This window comes from Furipterus horrens, unplaced genomic scaffold (assembly GCF_987537825.1).
Source record: "Furipterus horrens unplaced genomic scaffold, mFurHor1.1.pri manual_scaffold_7, whole genome shotgun sequence".
NCBI classification, from domain to species: Eukaryota; Metazoa; Chordata; class Mammalia; order Chiroptera; family Furipteridae; genus Furipterus; species Furipterus horrens.
The window spans coordinates 24,027,568-24,050,162 of record NW_028327177.1 but is presented as its reverse complement, the minus strand read 5'-3'; the positions used below and the strand labels follow the sequence as shown (position 1 = coordinate 24,050,162).

Sequence of the window (22,595 nt, the reverse complement as noted above, 5' to 3'; positions counted from 1 at the left end):
GCAAGAAGTAAAAAGGGGAAAGAAAAAAATCCATATTTTATGAATAATCCATAAATTGGAGAATCAAACTAGATGATTCTGCATACTTGTGAATTCTGTTAGATTTGGGCTAAAAACAGTGTCATAATAAAGATAGCTAATATATGTATAACACTCTATAGTTTGCAAATATAGTTTGAAGGTCATATATCTCGCTTGACCTTCATGGCAACCCTCATGCTGGTTTGACAATAAACTGATGCTCAATGAGACTAAATTGCCCAAGACACCAGGGTAGTAAGTGGTGCACCAGAATTAAGATCCTAGTATTCTTTTAGCATATCATATGTATGCTCTATGTTACTAGGAAAAATAGCCCTGGCTGGTTTGGCTCAGTGGATTGAGCGTCGGCCTGCGAGCTAGGTGTCGCTGGTTCGATCTTCCAGTCAGGGCACATCAGAGAAGGAAAACTCTGACTCCAAAAAACCTCCGCTGCCTTGCGGCATACCTCTTCAGGGGAAAGGCTAAGGGAGTAAACCCCGACAGAAAATCCGGAGCCGGAGTCCCTAAGGCGGTTTGACGTTGTAGTCAACACCGGCAACTCCTGCGGCGCACCTGAACCCAAGCTGTATTGACTCCGTCTTTCCCTTGGACCCTTCAGCTGCTAAGAGAGGGGGGGTCTGCTGCATGGGCAACAGCAGACCCTCCATATCACCCTGCCCAGGCTCTGTAGCTTCAGCTTCACTGGAGAGGACACTCCAGCGTCATCGCAAGATGTCGATTCAACACGGGAGGAGACAGATACCGTGTCACTCCCGAGTCGGACTGCACAGCCATTCTCGGCGGTGCAGATAGACTCTTAAGAAGCTACACCATGGTCTCTCGAGACGGACGGCTGCTGACGACGACTGGGAAAAATGTCATTTTTCATTTCTTGGTAAAGAGCATTTCTTTTTCCTTTTTCTTTTTGTTCTTTTTAAACTGAATTTATTGGGATGACATTGATTAACAAAACCATACAGGTGTCGCATGTACAACTCTGTAGACCATCATCTGCACACTGCATTGGGCGCTCACCACCCAAAGTCAAGTCTCTTTCCATCACCGTTTATCCCCCTCTTCGCCTTCTTCCACTTCCCCCCACCATCACCCCTCATCCCCTCTGGCAGTTACTGTGCTGTTGTGGTCTGTGTCTGTCTTTTTTTTTCCCCTTAATCCCTTCACATCTTTCACCCGGCCCCCAATGCCCCTCCCCTCTGACAGCTGTCATCTCTCTGTTCTCTGTATCTAGGAATCTGTTTCTATTTTGTTTGGTAGTTTGTTTTGTTTATTAGATTCCATATATAAATAAAATAATATGATACTAGTGTCTCTGACTGGCTTATTTCACTTACTGTAATACTCTCCAGGTCCATTCATGCTGATGCAAAAGGTAAGACTTCCTTCTTTTTTATGGCTGAATAGTATTCCTGTTGTGTAAATGTACCACAACATTTTTATGTACTGACCTACTGATGGCCACTTGGGCTGCTTCCAAATCTTGGTTATTGTACATAACATTAAGAGTATGCATTTTTAAATGTTTAAGTCAACCACAAGCTATTTGTGGATGTGTTTGAGCAATTCTCCAATGTCACTTACTGGTGTCCTTTACTACTCTTAGCAGGTTGGTAATGAAAAGTGCTATATCTGTCCTCGTCCAGGACCTCTTGATTACATTCCAGACCAGATGGTTTCAGCAACTCTTGGGAGACGGTACATCCTCACCATTAATCTCCCACTATCTCAGCAAGTTTCACATTATGCTGTGTCCTGTCTACCCATACATGTTCTCTCCTTCTTCCTCCCTCCTCTGGCTCAACACCAAAAAAGACTCTGCACTTATGATGCAATCTCCCACTTACAGGAATTTTGCCCTCTGGGAGATTCTAAAGATTTTCAAATAACAAAACATGTCAAAACAATCTAAATTCCCTCCTGACCAGACCCATTAATTAAATGGAAGTGATAGAGCGGATGTTCACGCCTTGTCTGGATCTGGGAGCTGCACGTAATCATGGCCTGGGATCTGCTGGAGAAGGTCAGAGAGGCAGAGAAGCTGGTGCAGGAGCCAGGAGCAAAAGCACCGGCTCCCACACAGAAAGCTGAGCACACTTATAAAATAATGTGTCCAGACGAGAAGGGTTTGTTTTGATTTAAAATATTACATTTACAAAGGAAGACAACAACTGAGAAGGAAAATACACAGAAGCAGCATAAAGAGTAATAGATCACACAAGGTCAGGTTCAAATTCTGGTTTTACTTCCTTTTTGTTCGTGACCTTGTGCAAGATGAGTCCTTACTCTTAGTCTCAGTTTTTCTCGTCTATGAAATAGGATCACAATGTCCCTCTGATGTGGCAATTTTGTGAGGATGGAGTACATTACTGTATATGAAGGTATCTAGCACTTCCTGGGATCCTGGAGTCACTTCACAATTTGGACCGAATTGTGTCCCTTTCCAAAATACAGACGTAAAAGCTCTAACCCCCAGTAACTCAGAACGTGACTGCATTTGGCAATAGGGTCCTTTCCAGAGTAATTATGTTACAATGAGGTCATTAGTGTGAGTCTTAATCCAATAAGACTGGGGTCCTTATGCAAAGAGCAAATTTAGACAGAGACACGTGCAGAGGGATGACTATGTGGGGACACAGGGAGAAGACTGTCACCTAGAAATCCAGGACAGGGGTCTGGAGCATATCCTTTCTTCGCTGTCTTCAGAAACAACCGACGCCACCAGCACTTTGATCTTGGACTTCTAGAGTCCAGAATTGTGAGAAAATACATTTCTGTTGTTTAAACCCCCCAGTTCATGGTTCTGGCAGCACCAACAAACTGAACTGTCAAAAATTATAAGTTACTACTTACAACCTTATGGTTTAGAATTTTGGAGGTAACCACCCCCAAAAACTAAAGATAGATATGGTTAAAAATCACTCGTTTCAGGCCTGAGCTGAGGGAGATAGTGGATGTTTATTTTCCATTTACTACATTCTTGATCATTTCCATTCCCAGCATGTGTTTTTCTTTTGATAATGGTTTTAAAAAGTAACAAAATGATGATAGTGCTTTAAATAAAAATTGTAAATATGAGGCCAAAAACCAAAACTGATTAAATATAAACTTGACAGTCATGTTTCCCAACTTCGTAAACTGATTTTTTCTTTAATAAAGTGCAGAGTAACCAAAAATTTGGGCTTGAGGGTCATATGAACCTAAGCTTGAATTCCAGGTTTAGCGCTTACTAGTAAAGTGAACTTGGGCTCAATTTACAGAACTTTCCAAAGTTTCAACTTCATAAGTCACAAACAATGATAAAATTTAGCTTGAAGCATTGTTATCACAATTAAAAGTTATAATGTATATTAAGACACATTGCTGAGATAATATATAATAAAACCTGAAGTGAGATAAGCTATTAAAGTATGTGCCAGGTACATATTAAGTGCTCAACAATGTTGGTTGTTACAATAATTGACCTTCCTCTTACTACCTTTTGGGTGTAGAGTTGGAAATTCAACAATAAAGTTAAACTTAGTAGAATTATATTTCCAGACAACTACAACAGCAACAATTAATACTTTGGATATCTTTTGTGCCTGCTGCAAGAGTGATTCTGAAGCTTTAATATACATTTGAATCACCTGAGGTTCTAGCATATTTTGACTCAGTGGTTCTGGGTTAGGGTCCAAGGCTGTGCGTTCCCAACGACCAACGAGCTCTCGGGGGATGTCAATGCTGCATTCTAGGGACCACCCTTTGAGAGGCAAGGCTCTAGATGATAGAATGGCCTGGCAAAGGTATTTACAGATAGGAAATATTCGTAGTATAAATCTGCTTTTAATTTAAACAAGACAACAATTAATAGATGTGTATTGCTTTTTTATGTTCAGAAATGATGTTAGATGACAAATGAGTGCAGATGGGGTAAATGAATCTTCTGTAAAAGGTGTGGTCCATGAGCTCTTGTCACTCTGTACTCCCCAGGGATCTGCCCTTGGGTTGGCTGGTGCAGTCACCATGTGAAAGGTCTAGGGTTGTTCATGTCCAACCCTTCCCTACTCCTTTCCAGTTCCTGTTTGATCACATGTCAGGGATCACAGGTCAGGGATCACAGGTCAGGCTGTGAAATCTCTCATGCTAATGTACTCTGAGAGATCTGCTACCTTTTTGACAATTGTGCATTGGGCTGTTCTCACAGGTACTATTATAATAAGTCTGACTCAACTAGAACAATTGGGTGACATTTTAAACATTCCATATGTATAATCCCTTCGGAAAGGAATTAAGCAACATCCAAAAGGTGCACTTGTATTTATTACCCTTTGAACAAGCTGTCCCACTTCTAGAACTCTATCATGAGGATAGAATTTTGTGGTAGGTAGAATAATGGCACCCCAAAGATGTCCCTGTCCTAATTCCCATAACTTGTGAAAAAGTTACCTGACACGAAAAAGGGACTTTCACAGTTGTGATTAATAAATTATGGACCTTGAGACATAGAAGCTGTCCTGAATGAATCAAGGGGGCTCAAGGTAATTCACGGATCCTTAAAGTAGAGGAGAGAGGCATAAGGGGAGCTCAGAATAACGCAGTGTTCTCCACCCACCATTGTTGGCTTTTAAGATAAAGGAAGGGGACACGAACCAAGAAATCTGCATCATCTCAATCAGCTGGAAAAAGTAAAGAGAGGGATCCCCCCTAGAGTCTCCCAAAGGAACACAGACCTGCTGACACCTGACCTCTAGAACTACCCAGTAATAAAATTGGGTTGCTTTAAGCCACTAAGTCTGTGGTAATTTGTCAGAGCAGCAATAGAAATCTAATTCGCCTTCTACAAATATGAAATAGCATATGCATAAGGTCTTCACTGTGGTTCTATTTGTAACAGCTTAAAGATTGGAAGCAACCCAAATATCCATCATTAGGGACTAGCTGAACAAATTTAGTGGCATATTCTGCACCTGTAAAATACAATGAGGGAAGTCTCTATTCCTAATATTAGCTGACCTTTAGGACATGTTATGAGTATAAAAAAGCAAATTACAGAACACTATGTATAGTATTTTACTTTTCATGTAGAAAAGATAGAGAAGTAAATATATTATACATATATTCTGTTTTTTTTTTCATTAAGAGAAACAGTATAAAGGTAGGCTAGAAATGAATTAATAAAAATAATTCTCTGAGAATACATTTTTAGTACATAATTTTGATGTTTGGGCCATATAAGTGTTTTACATAATCAGAAATAAAATTAAATTTAAAAATAACAAAATAAAATGCTCATACTTGAGCTTTCTGCCTATAATTTATATCCTGAGACCTTTACTTTTACTTTTGCTCCTAATGGAATTCTATCCCAAAGCAAACCAAATACCCGAGATCAAGAAACTACTTCCTGACAGAACTGTCAAAATTTTACTTGCTGGTGGGTTAAGATTGACCATTTCTGCTGAATGTACTATTTCTTAAATCATATTCTGACATCATGGGCCTATCTGACAAGCGGTAAGGGTACAGGACTTAACAAAGCACATTATAGAAGAGCCCATTTCATAGGGTTGGCAACAGTGCCATCTGGTGGCAAAAACCTAATGCTATAACTTTAAAACTTCAGTATTTTCTTTTTAAAGGGTTAGGGTTAGGGTTAGGGTAGTGCTGTTTTAACTGAAATTACATTACATGTGGAGTGATGGAGGCGTTGCAACCAGAAATGGTTGGTAGTAAGACCTTATGAACTCCTGTATGAAACCAAGTTTAGTCTTAACACTAGATGTTGCTGGATTACAATGCAACCAAGCGCTTTGCTTCTAGGGAGCATTCTGGGAGCCTTTCCCTTCCTCCCTTCCCCCCTAGGGATGAATCGCCTGCTTCCACTCTCCTAAACTCCAAGGGCCCTTCTTTTGCTTCTGTAACTTGTTTTCTGAGCCTATGAAGCTCAGCTAGCTCACCTCTACTACCTCTGTAACGCTCTAAAGAAATGTTCTCTTATAATTTGGTAAAAATTAAAAAAGAATGCGTTTGGCTGGAACAAAATCCTTATTTAACCTTCATGCAACAAGAGCCAATTTTGAAGAATGTATTTTACTGTTAATTATAGACATGCTAAATCTATTCTCGTGGTTTTAAATATCCATATTATAAAAATGCAGCCAGTTTCAGTTTAAAGAAACAGCCGGGATGATTTATAAGACAGTATCTGATTACTCGGGATTCTAAAACTGAGATGAGAGAAACACATCTCAGGAGGGTCTGAAGCCTTTGGATAAAAGGTACCTTAACTGGTTTTCATCCTTCCTTAACCAGTACCAGCAAATGAATTAAATTATTTCTCTACCCAATGCTTATCAAAAAATATTTTCTTTTTCTTTTATGGTGACTATTTACGTATTAAATTGAACTAAAGAACCGAGGCAATTAGGCAATCTGGGTTTTAAAATTGTAACAGAACTGTCATAAAAATACCACTTGGATAATTGCTTCAGTTGAACCAACACCCAAATTGTTATGAGACCAATCAATGCATTTCAAAATTTTTTGTTGAGACCTGCTACATGCCCTGCAGTACTCTGATCTTGTACTGGGATGAGAGATGCCTATAATGGAAAATGCCTAAGAGACAGAGAAACTTCTTTCCGGTTAACTGGAGAGTTTGAGTTTGGCCATCAGATTAGAAAATGGGCTACGAGTGGTGTTCAGGGTGCGATTTGTGGCTAAAGGACATGATTCGAGATTCCAGGGATGATGAAAAAATAACCCTAAGGAAGAGAAGCAGTCATGAAGGTGAGCACAAAGGAAAACTGAAATCGACACGCATAAGGATGGAAGGAAGCAGCAGGGACAGTAAGGGAGGAAAATCCGCGGTGGAAATTCACGTGCAACTTTCTCATGAGCGAAAGAGAGCCTGCAGGTATGATACCTTGCTCTTCAACGAATGCAGAGTTACAAGTGAGGCTGTGGCTCAGGAATTACCTGCTCCCCTTGCATCCGCCGTCACCTTTGCCGCAGATTTGCTCATCACACACACGGCGTACGGAGGGCTGTTGACGGCACTGGCCATGGTGACAGGTCTCAGCGTGGCCTCCGCCTCCACCGCTTCTGGGCGGCACAGCGCACGGCCCTCGGGACCTGGGAACCCCAACGCCGACTTCTTCCTTGCCCCCTAAGAAAGCAGCAGGAACACACACATGTGCAAGGAAGGCTTACTAATGGCAAATGCCATTATTGTCCCATAAAAGAAATACGCTGACAGGCTATTAGATCTATGAGGTATAGGTGTGTGTGTGTGTGTGTGTGCGTTTGATGAAAATAAATTTAATTCTCTGATTGTGTGTGTTACTTTTTCATATACATATTTCACAATTAAATGATTTTGATTGAAAAGGTGAAAAAGATAGGAGGTTAGTTCTAATCATTCTTTGAAATGCAGTGTTTATATTTAAGACTTATTATGGTTCAAAACAAATAAAATAACAGAAATATGCTAATCCCCAATATTAGATCTTTGTTGAAATGATTCATGGTATTATATTATACAGTTAATGCTATTTGTTACTGATTCAGTCTTCAGTGCCCTCTCCTTCCACCCACTGAATGATATTGTATTTCTGCACTCCAGATGGTTCTGTCTTCCTTATTAAAAAAGGCAGGAAGTTGAGACCATGAATGGGAAAATGGCTTGTCCTGCGTCTCACAGCTGGGATGTGGGAGAGTCCAGTGAAAACCCTGGTCTGTTTGAGTTCACAGCTCACGCTCTCCTCCCATTATCCTCCTCTGCCACCTGGCCAGCGAGCCTCCAGCCCACTAACTTTAATGTGAACTGAGCGTAGAGAGAGAAAAAGTCAGCTAATATAAAGGGTGCGAGACAGCTCTTTAAATCTTGTAGACGCTGCACCCTTCCGGCATTAATAATGGAACTCACCTGAGAAACAAATATCATCTAGATTCCTCCAGAGCACTTTTTAAACCCAGTTTCTGAAAAGAGTGAAACTTAAAACAACTACCTAATACACCGTGTAACTCCTCCAATTAAGCAGATGTCAACACTTTGGCATTCTGAACCAGCAGCCTGAGCCACCAAAAAATAAAAATAAAAATAAAGTGCTGGGCTACACAAAGAAAAATATTTGTATTTTATAACAAAGTATGTTTGATATCTAATACAATATCTGGTTTGAAAAAGGAAAATTCTTATTCAAATGCGTATACCACTTGAATAAAACTCAGAACAGAGACTCAGTAAACGAAATTGTTTCCCAACCTCAGAAAATTAGTTTCTTCCAATGCATTACCTGAGTTTACCCACTTAGGACAAACCATCTTCACCTTAAAAAATTACAGTTGTTTTCATTCCTGTATGAGTTTTTGAATGTAATTGTTGCCTCTGCAATTAGGTCTCCGTTTTCCACGTGGACCTGAGCGATCGCTCCCCTGTCCTTGCGCAGAGAGAAGGCCGTATACAGCTCGGTTTCTCACACCCTTACAGCCCACAAACATCTTGAAGGAGTTCACACCTTTATCTTGGGTAAGGATTTTCATTTCTTCTTTAACCTAAAAGGAAAGAATAAAATGTCACTTTTATTTAAAGGTAATTTCAATATTTTCCAAATTGTTGCATTTGGAGGACAATTAAGTAAAAAAAGAACAGCTTAATTCCAGATGAAAAGCAATTAAGTCCTTGATCTTTCCCCAATGTTAGACTCCATTTCATCATGAGCTGCTATAACACTTTGAAATCAAGGAAGAGCTAATAGTTTTCCCCAAAGTGCTTCATTTCTATACTTGAATATAAATGCTCAGCATTTATCTCCTGATACAAGGAAATTATTGAATAAAGTGAAGATAAAGCCATGTGGCAGCAACAGGAATAATAGTGTTTCTAGAAGAAAGCCAAACTAATGTGAAATAAGGGGTTTGGATTCAAATTTGAAACCCACAGGATTAGGTCTTAGAGAGGAAGTAGAGGGTGTAGATCTACCCATCAGTAGCTCCTAGGAGGTGATGGGACCAGTCGGAATCAAGGAAGGCCAAAGATCACAGCAAACTATGAGAGGCTGGTGAGAGGCATGGAGCAGATTCTCCTTCACAGTCCCCAGAAGGAACCAACCTGCCAAGACCTTGATCTCAGATGTCTAGTTTCCAGGACTGTGAGAAAATAAATTCCTGTTGTCTAAGCCCCTCTGTTTGTGGTACTTTGTGACAGCAGTCCTAGAAAACTAGTACACTTACTGGACAGAATCTATATTTTAACAATATTCACCAGATAATCAAGTGTCAGAAGCACTGGTAAGGGCAAACATGATCAGTTTTGCTTCAATAAAATAAGAGTGGAGGAAAGGAGGGAGGGAGGGAGGGAGGAAACAAGGAACGCAGGAAGACCCTAAAAGCACAAAAGAGATCAGATGCATCACTTAGATCAGCATTTCTGGAGAAAAATTAACATTAACTGTGGTCTATGAACCTTGCTATTATATATGCTGAACTATCTGTTAAAGATTGATTACTTGTCTTATATTCACTTGGTTTCCAAAGCCTCCCAATTTTTAGGGGGAGGTGGAGGCATAAGTTATATGGTAACATCAAATCAAGTCACCCTTGTGAACTCTTTCTGGTAAAAATATTTCTGAATTAAGTCCAATGTGGAAAAAACATGTTGATTGAAATCACAAGTAAAAATGTATTCTCAAGTACACATGCAAGTTTATATGGGGAGAAATGGACAATTTTAACATCTCTCAAAACTGTCTTCCTGTCACGTTATCATTTCTGCCGTAGCCTAAGGAAAGAGCAGATGTGGAAGGTTGGTTGAAGCTCAGTCATGAAATGATCTGAGCGGGGGTCGGGGGAGGGGGGGTGAGATTCGCAGAGCTGTGGAGAAAGAGCTCCGGGCGGGAGACAGCTGGGAGAAGTCCTTGAAAACGTTCTGGTCTTTCCCTTTCCTTTTCAAGTGCACAGGCGGGTGGGAGGCCAAGGCCAGGAGTGGGAACGGAGGCATCTAAATGGGAATTTCTTTGGTTTTTCTCCCAGAATTAAACATTTCTAATCAAAGTGCTGGTCTGTGGGAAAATACCATATTCAAGAGTTTAAAAATGTTGAAGTTGAGGAACATGGAGATCAGAACTTTTTAAAAATTACATGTCATGAATTAACTATTAGGAAAGGTTATTGTGAATTATTATGAAGCATTTTTGCTGTCATCTGTATATGATTTTTTTTTAAATTTCAGTTTTAAAATTGACAGTACTTCACAGGAATCAAAATTCAAAAAGTACAAAAGAATATGCAATGAAGAGTCTTTCTTCCAGTTCTGACCTCCAGCCATCCACCAGTTTCTTAGGTTTTGACATGACCGAATTTCTTGATGGTGCACAGAGCAAGGACTAGGGAACTAAATGGAAGAAACCAGACTCCTAGGTCGTTCACCTGGTCACTCCACCATGTCACGGCCACATGAAGGCTGTAGTCACAGCAGACTTTGGGATCAGCCCAGCTCCGCCAGGTCTTGAAGGCCTTGATGAGGGAGCTGCCTCTCGGAGGAATGGTCAAACCGATGATCATGGTACTGCCTCATGCCAGGGCAGCCTGTAATCGCAGGAGGGTTTCAACAGGTGAGACATCAGTTTTCTGTTTAGCTCATTTATCTTCTTGAACAACATGCATTTGCAAGCACTTGGGCAAACTTGAAGTCCAGCAAATGGCCTTTAAAATGTTCCAAGGGACATAAGGAGACTTTCCATGAGTTAAAGTTTGAAGTCCTACAACTAAGGATATAAAGAAGAAGCCACATGGAGACCGGTAGCAGGGGCTGGTTCCACACCCATGTGAGGCATGGCAGATAAAAATCAGAAGGAATATTTTGGCTGTGGATGTCCCCTATGAGGAGCAAGGGGTACCAGTGCCACACAGGGCCCCCTACTCAGAGTTCCAGTGCCAGGAACAGCGGGGACACTGGATGGATGCCTCTTTCTCTGAAGAGTCCAAAACCTCAGGGACACGTGGGAATCCCCTTTCCTTGGCACTGACAGTCACAGCTTCTGTGTTGAATACAACGCTGACTTAAAAATGTAAAAACCAAAGCCCTCCTCAGATTCTGGGGGAAAGGCAGGTGCTGAAAGAATGCAGAAGGTCTTCTGCCTCTGAGGTCCTCTCTCTGGCAGGCTGCTAGGGGTGAAGGGTGGGAAGCCAGGAAGGGACGTCCCCATAACTTCTGGCTATAAAACTAGCAAGGATTGTGGCTGAGTGAGACAGAGGGCCGATTGTGACTGGGCTGACTGAGAGGGTGGCGGATGAGGGGACCGCAGAGGGGAGCATGAGTCCAGTGTAGAACATCCCAGTGCGAGGCGCTCAGGCACATGTCTGACATGCAGACAGAACGACGTGCAGACCTGACTCTGAGGAGCAATCAAGGACAGGGGAAAGATGAGGCAGTTGCCTGGGAGAGGATGCCAGGGGTCCTGAGGCGGGCGGAAATGACCCAGGAAGGAGAATTGGGACGTGACAGTAGGAGCCACAGGATCATGCTCCGGAACGCACACTTCCCGTGAAAACAAGGCAACGCTGAGCCCAGAGAAACATCAACAGTAGCTGTTTCTGGATGGCATGATTTCATGTTGTTTTAATTATCCTCCAGTTACATTTTATTTTCCATATTTGCTAAATCTCTATAACAAAGCATAACTTATACAAGGAGAAAACACGTTTTACAGACACATACATGTACATGTCATATGAATTAAGTTCACAGACTGTTGATGGCCTTCTTACAAGACAGAACATGTGATGGTCAAAGGCTCATTTTTCTAAAACTACAGCAGATTGAACTTCCTGGGGCTACAGTTTGAAAGTTCCTGAATAAGATTGGTCACAAATTCTTCACCCCCTTAAATAACCAGGAGCCCGAGAAGGAGGGGAGGAAGCAATCAGCTGTTTTTTTCTCTGTTTCTGCTTGTTCTGTTTCTCCTGTTCACTCTTCCTTCCTCTCCTCACCCTCACAATGGGAATGAATTGAGAGAAACTGTAGTGTGTGGGAGAGGGTAGCCTGGGCCAGTGTGGGTGAATGGATGAAAAACAGAACCTATCTTTTCCCAAACCACAGGGATCTCAGCTGCTACCATGGGTCTTGGCAGATAGCTGCCAGGCACTCTCCGGCACCAGCCTCCTCTAGAACCTCTTTCTTCCTCTTCTGGTCTTTTTGGTGACCCAGAGTCCTTTGGTTGCCCAAAGTTATTTCAAGTCTGAATATTACTTCAAGTCCCTGAATATTACTTCAAGATCTGAACTGTTCCCGTCTTTCGGCTGGATCCAAGGAGCCACAGGCCAGAGCTACAGATCTGTAACCCCAATTAGAGCAGACACCCCCAAGGGAAGGCGACTTACTCTTCTCAAGAGTCACTTGCCTCTTAAAAGAGGCACTTGTTTAAATACCAAGTTCTGGGTTAAGCATCTTAGACTCATCAGCTCATTTAATTCAGCCTTGCTACAGCCCTGAGAGGTTGCAGATACTGAGACTCAGAGATGTCAAATGTCTCTCCAAGGTCACACAGCTGGTAAATTCTCATGGGTAACAAGGAAGAAGATACAACTTTGAGCTGGAGGTCTTGCATTCGGCCTGCTCTGGGCATTGCCCCATGCAGACCATCCCCCTTCTCCGATCTTCCATTTGGTGTGATCTGCTTCCCAGCTTGGGGCCCCAGGCCATTACATGAATCATTATTTCGAGAGGTGCAGAGGTTGGTGAAATCAATCAAGCATTAAGGAAACCAAAAGCCATACACAACACAACAAATCCCATCATCAAACTTTGAACTGCAGTTTTATTAAGCTCATGTGATGTTCATCACTGTGACAATCAATAACGAAGTAACATTCTCCTAAACGATTTGTAAGGAAAGACCCGTACCAGCGCTTCTTTGCCTTCACACAACGATTACCCATGGAACACTCAGCTTTATCCAACAAACCAGCTGTTTAGAACCCCACAGTCCCAGCCCACCTGAGGTATTATCAGTATTCTTTCATTTTTTTTCAACATCAGACTCTTCTTGATTCACTTCACAAAACAGTCCTCTGGCTTTGCTTAACATTTGAAAAGTACGGAGAGCTTAGAGGAGAGAGAACCAATAAAGGATGACAATTTCTTTCATATTTCTACATAAAACCTAATCATTTCCTTTGTTTTTACTGCTGATTGGCTTCATTCCCCTTTTATTTGTAGTTAGCTAAACAAAATGCATTTACCTTTTCTAATCTGGGCTCATAAATCAATTCTTTCAGCTCCTAATTACCTTGGCTGTCCTCCCTTGAAAACCTTCCAGTTCATCTGAAAGCTTCTTTTGCAAGGAAGAGAGCATGTGCTGTCTCAGGTGCAAATATGAGAGAAAATAAATTGAGATAAACTCTAGCCAACAGTGGGGTCATAATTTTACATAACACAGGATTTTATTTAAGAATATATTAGGTTGTAAATCATTATTGAAAGCATCCCGAGCATTTTCTTTTTTTATGGTGTCACTGAATTTTCATTTCTAAGCTCATCCTGAAACAAGTGACTTAATTTCACTAAAATCAATCACAGAACTTGCTCAACCCAAGTAAAACAGGAAGAAGTCCAACAGCACATTTGAACTCCAGGGGGAAAGACACTTGCTGAATTTACAGCTTTCTTGTAGTCACTAACACTTATGAAAACAAGCTTCATGTCCCAATTTATGATTCAACCGCAGAAGCACACTCAGCTTTGTAAAGACATTGCCTCTCCATGCTCATCTCCTAGTCTCCGAGTTTAAAACATCAATCATACCATCATTCACCCAATGATGCAAACCAGACTTAAGAGTCACTCTTGAACTTGACATCTCTTCTTTCCCAACATCCCTAAATCCAATCCATCATCAATTCTCCCACTCCCAGGCTACTGTCTACATATTCTGTGAGTCTCTTTACTTCCTGCACCACCACCTCCCTGCCCAGTGCCACCTTCATCTTCTGACTGAACCAGTAGCCTCTGCAATGTCACCCTGTCCCCAGCCGTGCTTGTCACTTCCAATCTTTCATGGACTTCCCTTTGATCTTAGGATGAAGGGGGAAAACAAAAAACAATTATTATACATCCCATAAGGTCTCTGCATTATCTGAACTTCTGATATCTCCTCAGCTTTGTCATGAGTCCCTCCCCTCCCAGCTCATTCTCCCCACTCCAGTGACACTGTCCCTCCTTCTCTTTGGAGAGCTCTGATGTCCTCTCTGAGAGAGAGGCATCACTCATGCCCTTCCTTTCCTGGCCCCTCCTCTCTCAGTCAAGTGAAACTCAACCCTGGCATCTTCTAGAGAACTTTTATGTCATCCCTCAGAATGTGATGTAGGTTATCTGTATGCCTTGTGCCCATTACAGTGCCTGGTACATAAATATTCTTTAGATGTTTAAGGAAGAAAGGAAGGGGAGACCAATGAATTTCCCCCAAAGCTATGAGTAGGAATAACTACGATGGTTCATTTCTCTAATAGCAAAATCGAAAAGCAATGTAATTACATTGTTAATTTAAGATTTCATTTGTCAAGAATATTGCCAGTCCTGGCCTGGATGCCTCTATGAAAATGTTATTATGGAATAAAGACTTTGAGCACGTTTGAAAGCTGAATGCTCAGTCTTGTCCAAAGCCCATTACCTAATCAGTGTTAACTAAGACTTTTAAGACAACAGAACTATAATCTATTTCTATAGCTATATCTCAAATAATTTCTTCTTTTAAAAAAGTTTACATTTTGTTTTACTTTAAGCTAATTTATAAGGTCTTTGCTTTATTCTGTGAACAGATTCTTAGGGTTCAGGAACTCATGACTGTCACTAGAGCAAGTGGTGACTCCATTAGGTAACTGAAATACTGAAGTGTCTTCCTTCAGTTTGTTACCTGACATGTGAAAAGAGGAGCCCAAAGTGTGAGGTGTGACTCTGGTTAATGACTGAAGTTCACTTAGCTAAACAACCTGCTCAAAAACACAATTTGGTGATGCAAGTGTTATGACTGGTGACTTCACAAAAGGGAAAATGCCAGACCTCAGGTGTGCGCTTGAAAAAGTCACAATCATCACAGTTAAGGCTGCAAGTTCCAAAGTCTGTCATATATGAGTATTATTAACGCCAGGATAAGTTCGAGCTACATAGCCTCTAGTTGTCACCGATGAGCACAAAGACCTTCATCTTCATCTCTATCACCCCAATCACAATGCCGACACTTAGTGGGTTTCCAAGAAACCTTTGTTGACTGGATGAATAGAACCTAACCATCAACTTGGAAGGTTCTTAGTTTAGGGTTATTCTGCATTAGACGGCAGTGACACGATCCAGAATATGCCACTGTGTCATAAAAATCATCCTGAGCTGAAGGAATTTGAGAATGGGCTCCCTCTGACCCCCGAATGGCCTTATCTGCCTGAAAACAGAGCCTCCCGAAAGGACTCAGTTGCGTAATTCCTGTTACAAGAAGTGTCACCACTGGGGAAGATTGGTTTGTCACCTGAGACTACAAGCTTGCACCACACCTAAGCAGCCCTTGTCACAATGCTGCCGTATCTGGTGCTCGCTTTGGAAGCACATACACTCAAATTGGAATGATGCAGAGAAGATTAGCAGGGCCCTGTGCAAGGATGACATGCAAATCTGTGAAGTGCGCCATATTTTAAAGGTGAAAAAAACCCCTATCATATAATCCATTTCTTTCCTAAAGGCCCATTTGACTTTCCTAAAAGTCATTTGTTTTCCATTAAGTGCCTTTCTCCTCCTCCCTTTCCCCTGTAAAGTTGGGACATAAGCCCCAAATTCTCACTGCCTCCTTGGATCACATATTTTGGTAAACTTGCATGTATCTGAGTTTTAGAAACCTGTCTTTTCTCTTGCTAATCTGTCTTTTGTCAGTTTAATTTGCAAACTCTAATAACTAAACCTAAAAGATAATAAAAAAAATTTTTTTCCTCCTAGACAGCAGCATTTTAAAAACCTTGATTTCCACACTATTCTGTTAAATATTGAAAACATTCAGTCTAGGCAAATGAAAAGAGGAAGCAGTGGTGGAGTTGAAAAGTATAAAGAACTCAAGTTCAATGAAATAATCCCTAACTACAACACCCTCAATAAGGCCAAAGCCCTAATTAACATTGGGTAGTTTCAAGTTAATATCTGAGATTTTTTTCCCCGTCTTCTAATGAATAGTGCAAAGATTAACTTTGTAATCAATAAAGAGCCACCCAAGGAAATCATAGAATTAGAAACTCAGAGCTGGAACACTCAAGTTGGCATATAAAGAACGTTCAACACTCAGCCTCACCAGCAATTAAAGAAATGCTTATTTAAAAGCATTAAGAAATTCTATGTTTTTTTCTATTAAATTGGCATTGATTTTTTTTCATGTCAATGTTCATAGGTTACTAGGATGCAGTGAAATGAGAATTATAATGTATTGCTCATGGGAGAAATTAAAGAGCAATGGGGGTATATGTACTAAACTCCTTTAAGATGTATCTCATGTGCATTGGCCCAGTCATTTCACTATGAGGGGTAAATTCTAAGTCAGTCATCAAGAATCTGAGGAATGATTTACATAATGTTGTTAGACAAAAACAACAACAACAAAATAACTGGAAACCTCCAAAAGGTTCAGTACTGAAAAGAAGAGAGTGAAGCTGTTGACAGTTTGGGAAAGAGGGTAAAAAATGAGTGAGGGACTTGGAGGGAAAGATGAATTTGGTGTGGAACATGCTGAGTTTGAGGCTCTTCTGGGACATCAGGTTGTGGTATCTTCAGGAAGGCAGACACGAGAGCCTGGTTCATGGGTGATCCGAAGACCAGAATAAAAGGTCTGAAGCTCAGACTTGACTCAGAGAGAATAACGAGGTCACAGAAATCCCATTCTTCAATGACAGTTAAGGTCACGGGGGAATGTTTAATGGACAAGACTGACTTCAAAGAGTGTGCATAATTCAGCAGAAGGAAAAAATGTGTATATGCCCTCCCCAAAAGAAGATACCTGAAAGGATAGGAAGCAAAATGTTAGAATTATAGGTGATTTAAATATTTTCCTTTGTACTCATTTTTAAAGCAGTTTATTCATTCAGTTAATATATATTGAGCAACAGTAACCTCTAGAATTTTCCTAAGGGCTCAAGGATGAGTACATATTGTTTTAGTTAGTTTTAAGAATATTTTAAATTGAAGTTGTTTATCAATGCTTCGTTGTACAGTTAAGGAAATGCTGGCAGCCCCGAGAAGGGAAGTGACTAACTCAAGTTCACACAGCCAGCCCACAGGGCCTCTGAAGCCCAGCCTGGGGCTTCAGCACACAACAGAAAAAGGGACTTGGTTAGCAGCCAAGTTTCCCAAGCACAGTTCTTCTACAAGGTGAGGAAGCTCTATAAATAAACCACAAATGTGTGCTTAATCATATACCTTCCACCGCCTTATTATAAGTAATCGTCTTGATGGCATTTTACCAAAAAGTTTCAGAGTATAATTTTCTCTCTTGACAATTTTGAGGACTTTTTGTCCTTTACAGAAAAAGTGATCTGTATGTTTTCTCAATTAAATAAAATAAAATAAAATAAAAAGGTTCTTCCCCCAGCTATCGATGCTGCCAAGTTTTTAACACAAGTCTACCCACTCCAAGCTGCATATATATCTAAATATAAATACATACATTTGCAAACTGGCTGAGCTCTTGTAATTCAATCTCCTACCACAGGATATAGTAGAAACAAAGTCATAATTTCTCCAAGTTTATCGAATTTACAATATCCATTTGAATTAAAATTCCCATTGTCTTTCCTCATAGATATTAAATTATTAAAAGCCCACCAAATATCTGGTATAGACCAACACAATAACATATGATTTCTTTAAAGCAGAACATTACTTTCATTAGTTATATCAGATAGAAAGCTTTTACATTTAATTAAATAAATTAATTATGGGTTTTAAACCAACCTTTGGCATGAATTAGATTTACAAAATATGTAACCTTTCGTTGACCTATATTTCATTTTTAAAAGTGGGCCCGATCACAACCTAGTAATCAATAAATAGAATACCATAAATAGTACCCCTTCTATTTGTCAGATATTATAAATGGTCAGCCTGGTGGATGCAGAAAGCAAAGAGCTATTGGTCTCTTGGTCTAGCCTCTTCGGGCTCATCTCCTGAAAGCACCGTGGATGCAAAAGTGTTTCTCCAGAAAGTAACCTGATCATAAATTCCTAATTGGGCAGGTCTTGGGGGGTAGTCATGAGAAAAAGGTTTATCTTCACCTTAAGCAAGCCCTGTCTATTGCTTTCGTGCCTGTAGGTTAACATGCCTTGAAATAAGCATAACCACCCTCAAGAGGGCATGTAATCTTGATAAATGTCCTGTAATCCAGTGCTAGCCTTGCTTCCTCTCACCTTCGCGTCGTATTTCTTAGCTCTGTCCTTCGTCTCAAATGCATAAAAAGAACTGCCTTTCCAAAGCATCTGAGGTTTTGTTTCCTGGCCATTGTCATCAGTCACTTTGGCTCAAATCAACTCATAAAAAATCTCTATGGGTTTGGACATTTCTGATGTTGACATTTACTTGGAGTAGCCAGCAAAACTCTGAAGAAGCCCACCTAGGACAAGAGTGTGCACCTGGACCCTGTGCCTGGTACAAGCAAGGGCCCCCTGTGTCCCTCCAGCTCCCCGCTTCACAACGGGTGAACTTGGGGGATGAGATTTCTCCCTAAATCCCAGGCCTCCTTACTTTAAGTAACAGGTCCATGACTTTATTAGAGCTGTTCATAGAAAATCCTTGAGATGCATAAGAATTGAGATAACCCAGGGGAAGGAAAATAAAATGGGTTGCTGCTTTTAATTTCTGCATTGTAATTGGATAACTTCCTGAGAGTCTAAACAAAACCCTTACTGGTCAAATGACATAATTCTCTAGCTCCAAAAGAGAAAGGACATTTGCTTTCTGATCCCAAATAACCCTATGGGGTGACGATAGTTTTTGCAGATCCCTGAATCTGGAGTGGCACAGATAATTCAACTGATCCCTGAGAAGCCAGCAGGAGCCCCAGGGCACCCTGGAATGGGTGCACCCTGAGAGAGAGGTGGGGCCTGTGCCTTGATCAGTGTCTGATAAACTCTCTCTGGGCCTTACTCGGGTAGGGATTCAGAGGGACTAAGAACTTAGTGAGGTTGCCTGAGGAAAAGCTTCCTCCAGGGTGCGAAGCAATTCTATAGGGGTATCCACCACACTTGGTTTGTCCAGAGATGTGTGGGTAAAGAAAGGCTGGTTTTCCTTAGAGATTTGTTCACTCTACAGATCTCCAAGGAAACACTACAATTAACATGGGAAATCTTGCCTCTGAGGCTGACAAGCCCCAGGACAATCAGCCTCCCATTTATACTAAGATGGCCAAGATGAGGATCCTTTGATAGTTCTAAATTAATCTATTGCATGCACAATTAGAAAAAACCGGCTATAAAATTAGGCAGAATGCATGGAAAACATATTTAATTGGTCTCTTGAAGCTTCAAAAAGAGGATTTAGATAAGTGGATCAACCCATGATGTCATTTAGGTGTCAACCCAATTCTTTGAGGTATTAAAAATATCTGTCCTTGCCCTGACTGGTGTGGCTTAGTTGATTGGACGATGTCCCGCAAAACTAAAAGTCACTGGTTCAATCCCGGGTCAGGGCACAGGCCTGGGTTGTGGATTCGGTCCCCAGTTGGTGTGTGTGCAATGTATCTCTCTCATATTGATGTTCCTCTTCCTCTCTTCCCCCGCCCCTTTTCCTTTCTCTAAATATAAAATTAAAATAAAATCTAAAAATGGATGTCCTTATTTTAAAAGGGGAAAGGTCATTTGAAACTTGACTTGTCAAGGAAAGATGTAGATTATAAGTGCCTTCAAAACAAAATTTGAATCCATCTGTTCTTTTATAAACTAGTGAGTTTTTCTCATGGGTAAAAGGTTCCTATTTGTGCCTGTCATTCATTATGCTGCAAATGTAAGATAATTTTCTACCTCCCAATGGTATTGTTAAAATTAATTTAAAGGCAAGAGTTTTGTAAGAACTGGGTATTCTAAAATTCTCAGAAATATGGAAACTAACTCAAACACTTTCCGAGTTCATGTAATCTAAGATTAATCTTTAGTAAATAGAAGTTAGTTTAGGTTTGTTGGTTTATATAACACAGACATGTTTTTATTTCACTTGGGCTTACAAAAAAATCATTAATTGCCAAACATTTGTTTACCCACTTTGGGTTTATGTAATGTATTTGCGAGTAAAAGAACCTATTTCTGGAAGTTATAAAGTATCTTCATAAACCTGCCAGCCTAAAGAATGTTAATTGCCTACTTTTTAGTTTTCACTAGCTGTTGAGGATTTAAGGGTTAAAATCTCAAAATATGTAGGAATAACCTTACAGTGTTCTAGAAGGGCTCCTGGAATACCTCACAAAGCTTTGCCTTTTGTGTCAAATTGCATGAGGAGCATCGCAAAATAAGTGAAGAAAAACTTCACAGTTGTAAGTTAAATGAATAGTCAGGGCCATGAGAAACCCAAGGGGGCAGCTTGGTTATTCCCCGCTCCCTGGCAACCCCATAGTTCTGGTTTTTGCATTCCTTCATGCACCCTAATGCATTTAGGCTGGACTTAAATGAGATGTAGGAAGTCTGAACTGACATTATAGAAAGGAGACATCTTACCCTATTGCCAAGGTTTGATAAAGTTACTTCAAGGAAATGCCAAATTGGTAACTGCTTCCTTTCACAGCTGACTCCCAGGAGACAAAGACTTTAAAGATCACTGACTGTCACCTGGAGATTTTGTTCATTTAAAAGACACCCTCTGACCTCGATGGAAGGAGCCTTAGCAGGTGCCTAACCATGAATGAACATCTACCGCTCTCTCTGACACTCGCCTCCACCTGCAACGGACATCAAAGGCTCCTCTAGGGTGAAAAGCTACTTGTATCGGAGGTGGACAGCTATGCCGGGGCTCAGACAGACTGTAAACCTTTGGATTGACATTTAAACTCAGAAACCAATGGTTTATTTTTACCTTTGACCTAATGATATTAGTCTTAATAATAGTTATTCTTGTTCATTGGGTTTTTCTGTATAGTCTCATTGTGATTACTGAACATGTATAACAAAACGATTAATACTCAATACTCTTTATGGCTTATGTAAATGTTATACTATACTAGATGCAAACTGCAAAAAAGGGAGACAGAAGGTGAGACTCAAATCATGATAGTTCAGAGTGTAGAAATGATCCGGAGTGTTTTTGGCAATGAAGGCCGTAAGACATGACTAGCTTCCATTTACCTGCCCTTTCCCTTTTTTGGAAAATTTGGCCTCAACTCACCTCCCATGGTTCTGGTATTCCTGGGTATAAGCCTTACTAACGCTGTGAGACCACACTATCCAGGCAAAATGTTGGTTACCAATGCATTCTTAAGATAGATTTATTCCCAAAAGAGGGAATTGTGAACAAAAAATGGGGTTCCATGAAAAGTAACTTCACAAGGTGATCTGTTAATAAATTCCTAAATGGACAGGTCAGGATGGGTAGTCACACCCAGGCATATAACTTTCTTAGTAAAAGCTTTATCTTTGCCTTAAGAAAGCCCTGCCCTTTGTTTTTGTGCATCTAAGTTAACACACCTTCAAAATAAGCATGACCACCCCCAAGAAAGCAGATAAAGTAGTTAACTACTCTTCAGTCTAAACCCTGCCTTGCTTTCTCCCACCTTCATGTAATCTTCTTTATGTTCCCTCCCTGATCTCAAATGCATAAAAGAAACTTCAAAACTGTCATCCTCTGAAGCATTTGTGATATTGCTTCCTGGGAATTGTCATCAGTTTGGTTCAAATAAACTCTTATAAAAATATTCCATAGATTTGGATGCTTCTTATATTGACAGCATGAGATATCATTTTTATTTTATAGCTTTCTGTGTTTGAGGTAGCATCTCTGTACCATAGAGATGATGTGGTTATAAATGCATGTACAGATCCTCACAAACCTATCCCTGCAATGTGCATTTTGATAATCTTAACTGCCTCCACATTGGGAAGGTGAAGGGCTATGTATTTCTTAAAGATGACTTCATTCTATTTTTTTGAAAAAAACCATCTTCCATTGGCACACAACTTATAGGGTTTTCATCCATCATTTGCCATTCTGATAAATCACAACATTAGATATTATTTCAATGGGCATATCAGAAAGGAAGAGACTAGTAGGTAAGATCTCCAGTGATGGCAGGCAGTCCTGAATTTGAAGAGCCAAGTGACTTAAGTTTCAGTTCCCTCAACTATAAAAAAATCCCAGATAATGGCCCCTGGGATTGTTGGAAGATACTGCACAGCCTTGAGTGGGCTGCATCCAATGCCCAGACTCGGTGGAAACTCCCTGTCCAGCAGAGGTCTCAGGATCATGGATGAGAGAGAACAAAATTACCTGGACACCGTCTTTTGTCTAGGAGGAGGAGAGGTAGCAAATCTCTCTAGTAGAGAAGAGTGCCGAATGTTCCCTTCTAGTCCTTTATTGA

General features: G+C 40.6%; 1 protein-coding gene and 1 non-coding gene across 2 annotated transcripts in view; one reads left to right on the top strand and one right to left on the bottom strand.

Annotated features, from left to right (window-relative positions):
* Positions 1-22,595, bottom strand: part of DPYS (dihydropyrimidinase) — a 71,618-nt gene that overhangs the window by 44,438 nt on the left and 4,585 nt on the right. Inside the window, 4 exon segments of the mRNA XM_090284885.1 lie at positions 6,994-7,186; positions 8,406-8,496; positions 8,498-8,574; positions 10,447-10,605. Of these exon segments, the coding sequence (XP_090141011.1) occupies positions 6,994-7,186; positions 8,406-8,496; positions 8,498-8,574; positions 10,447-10,605 (520 nt within the window).
* LOC150004116 (U6 spliceosomal RNA) lies at positions 15,596-15,701 on the top strand. The gene has a single exon (XR_016512476.1). It is a non-coding gene; the product is annotated as a U6 spliceosomal RNA (small nuclear RNA).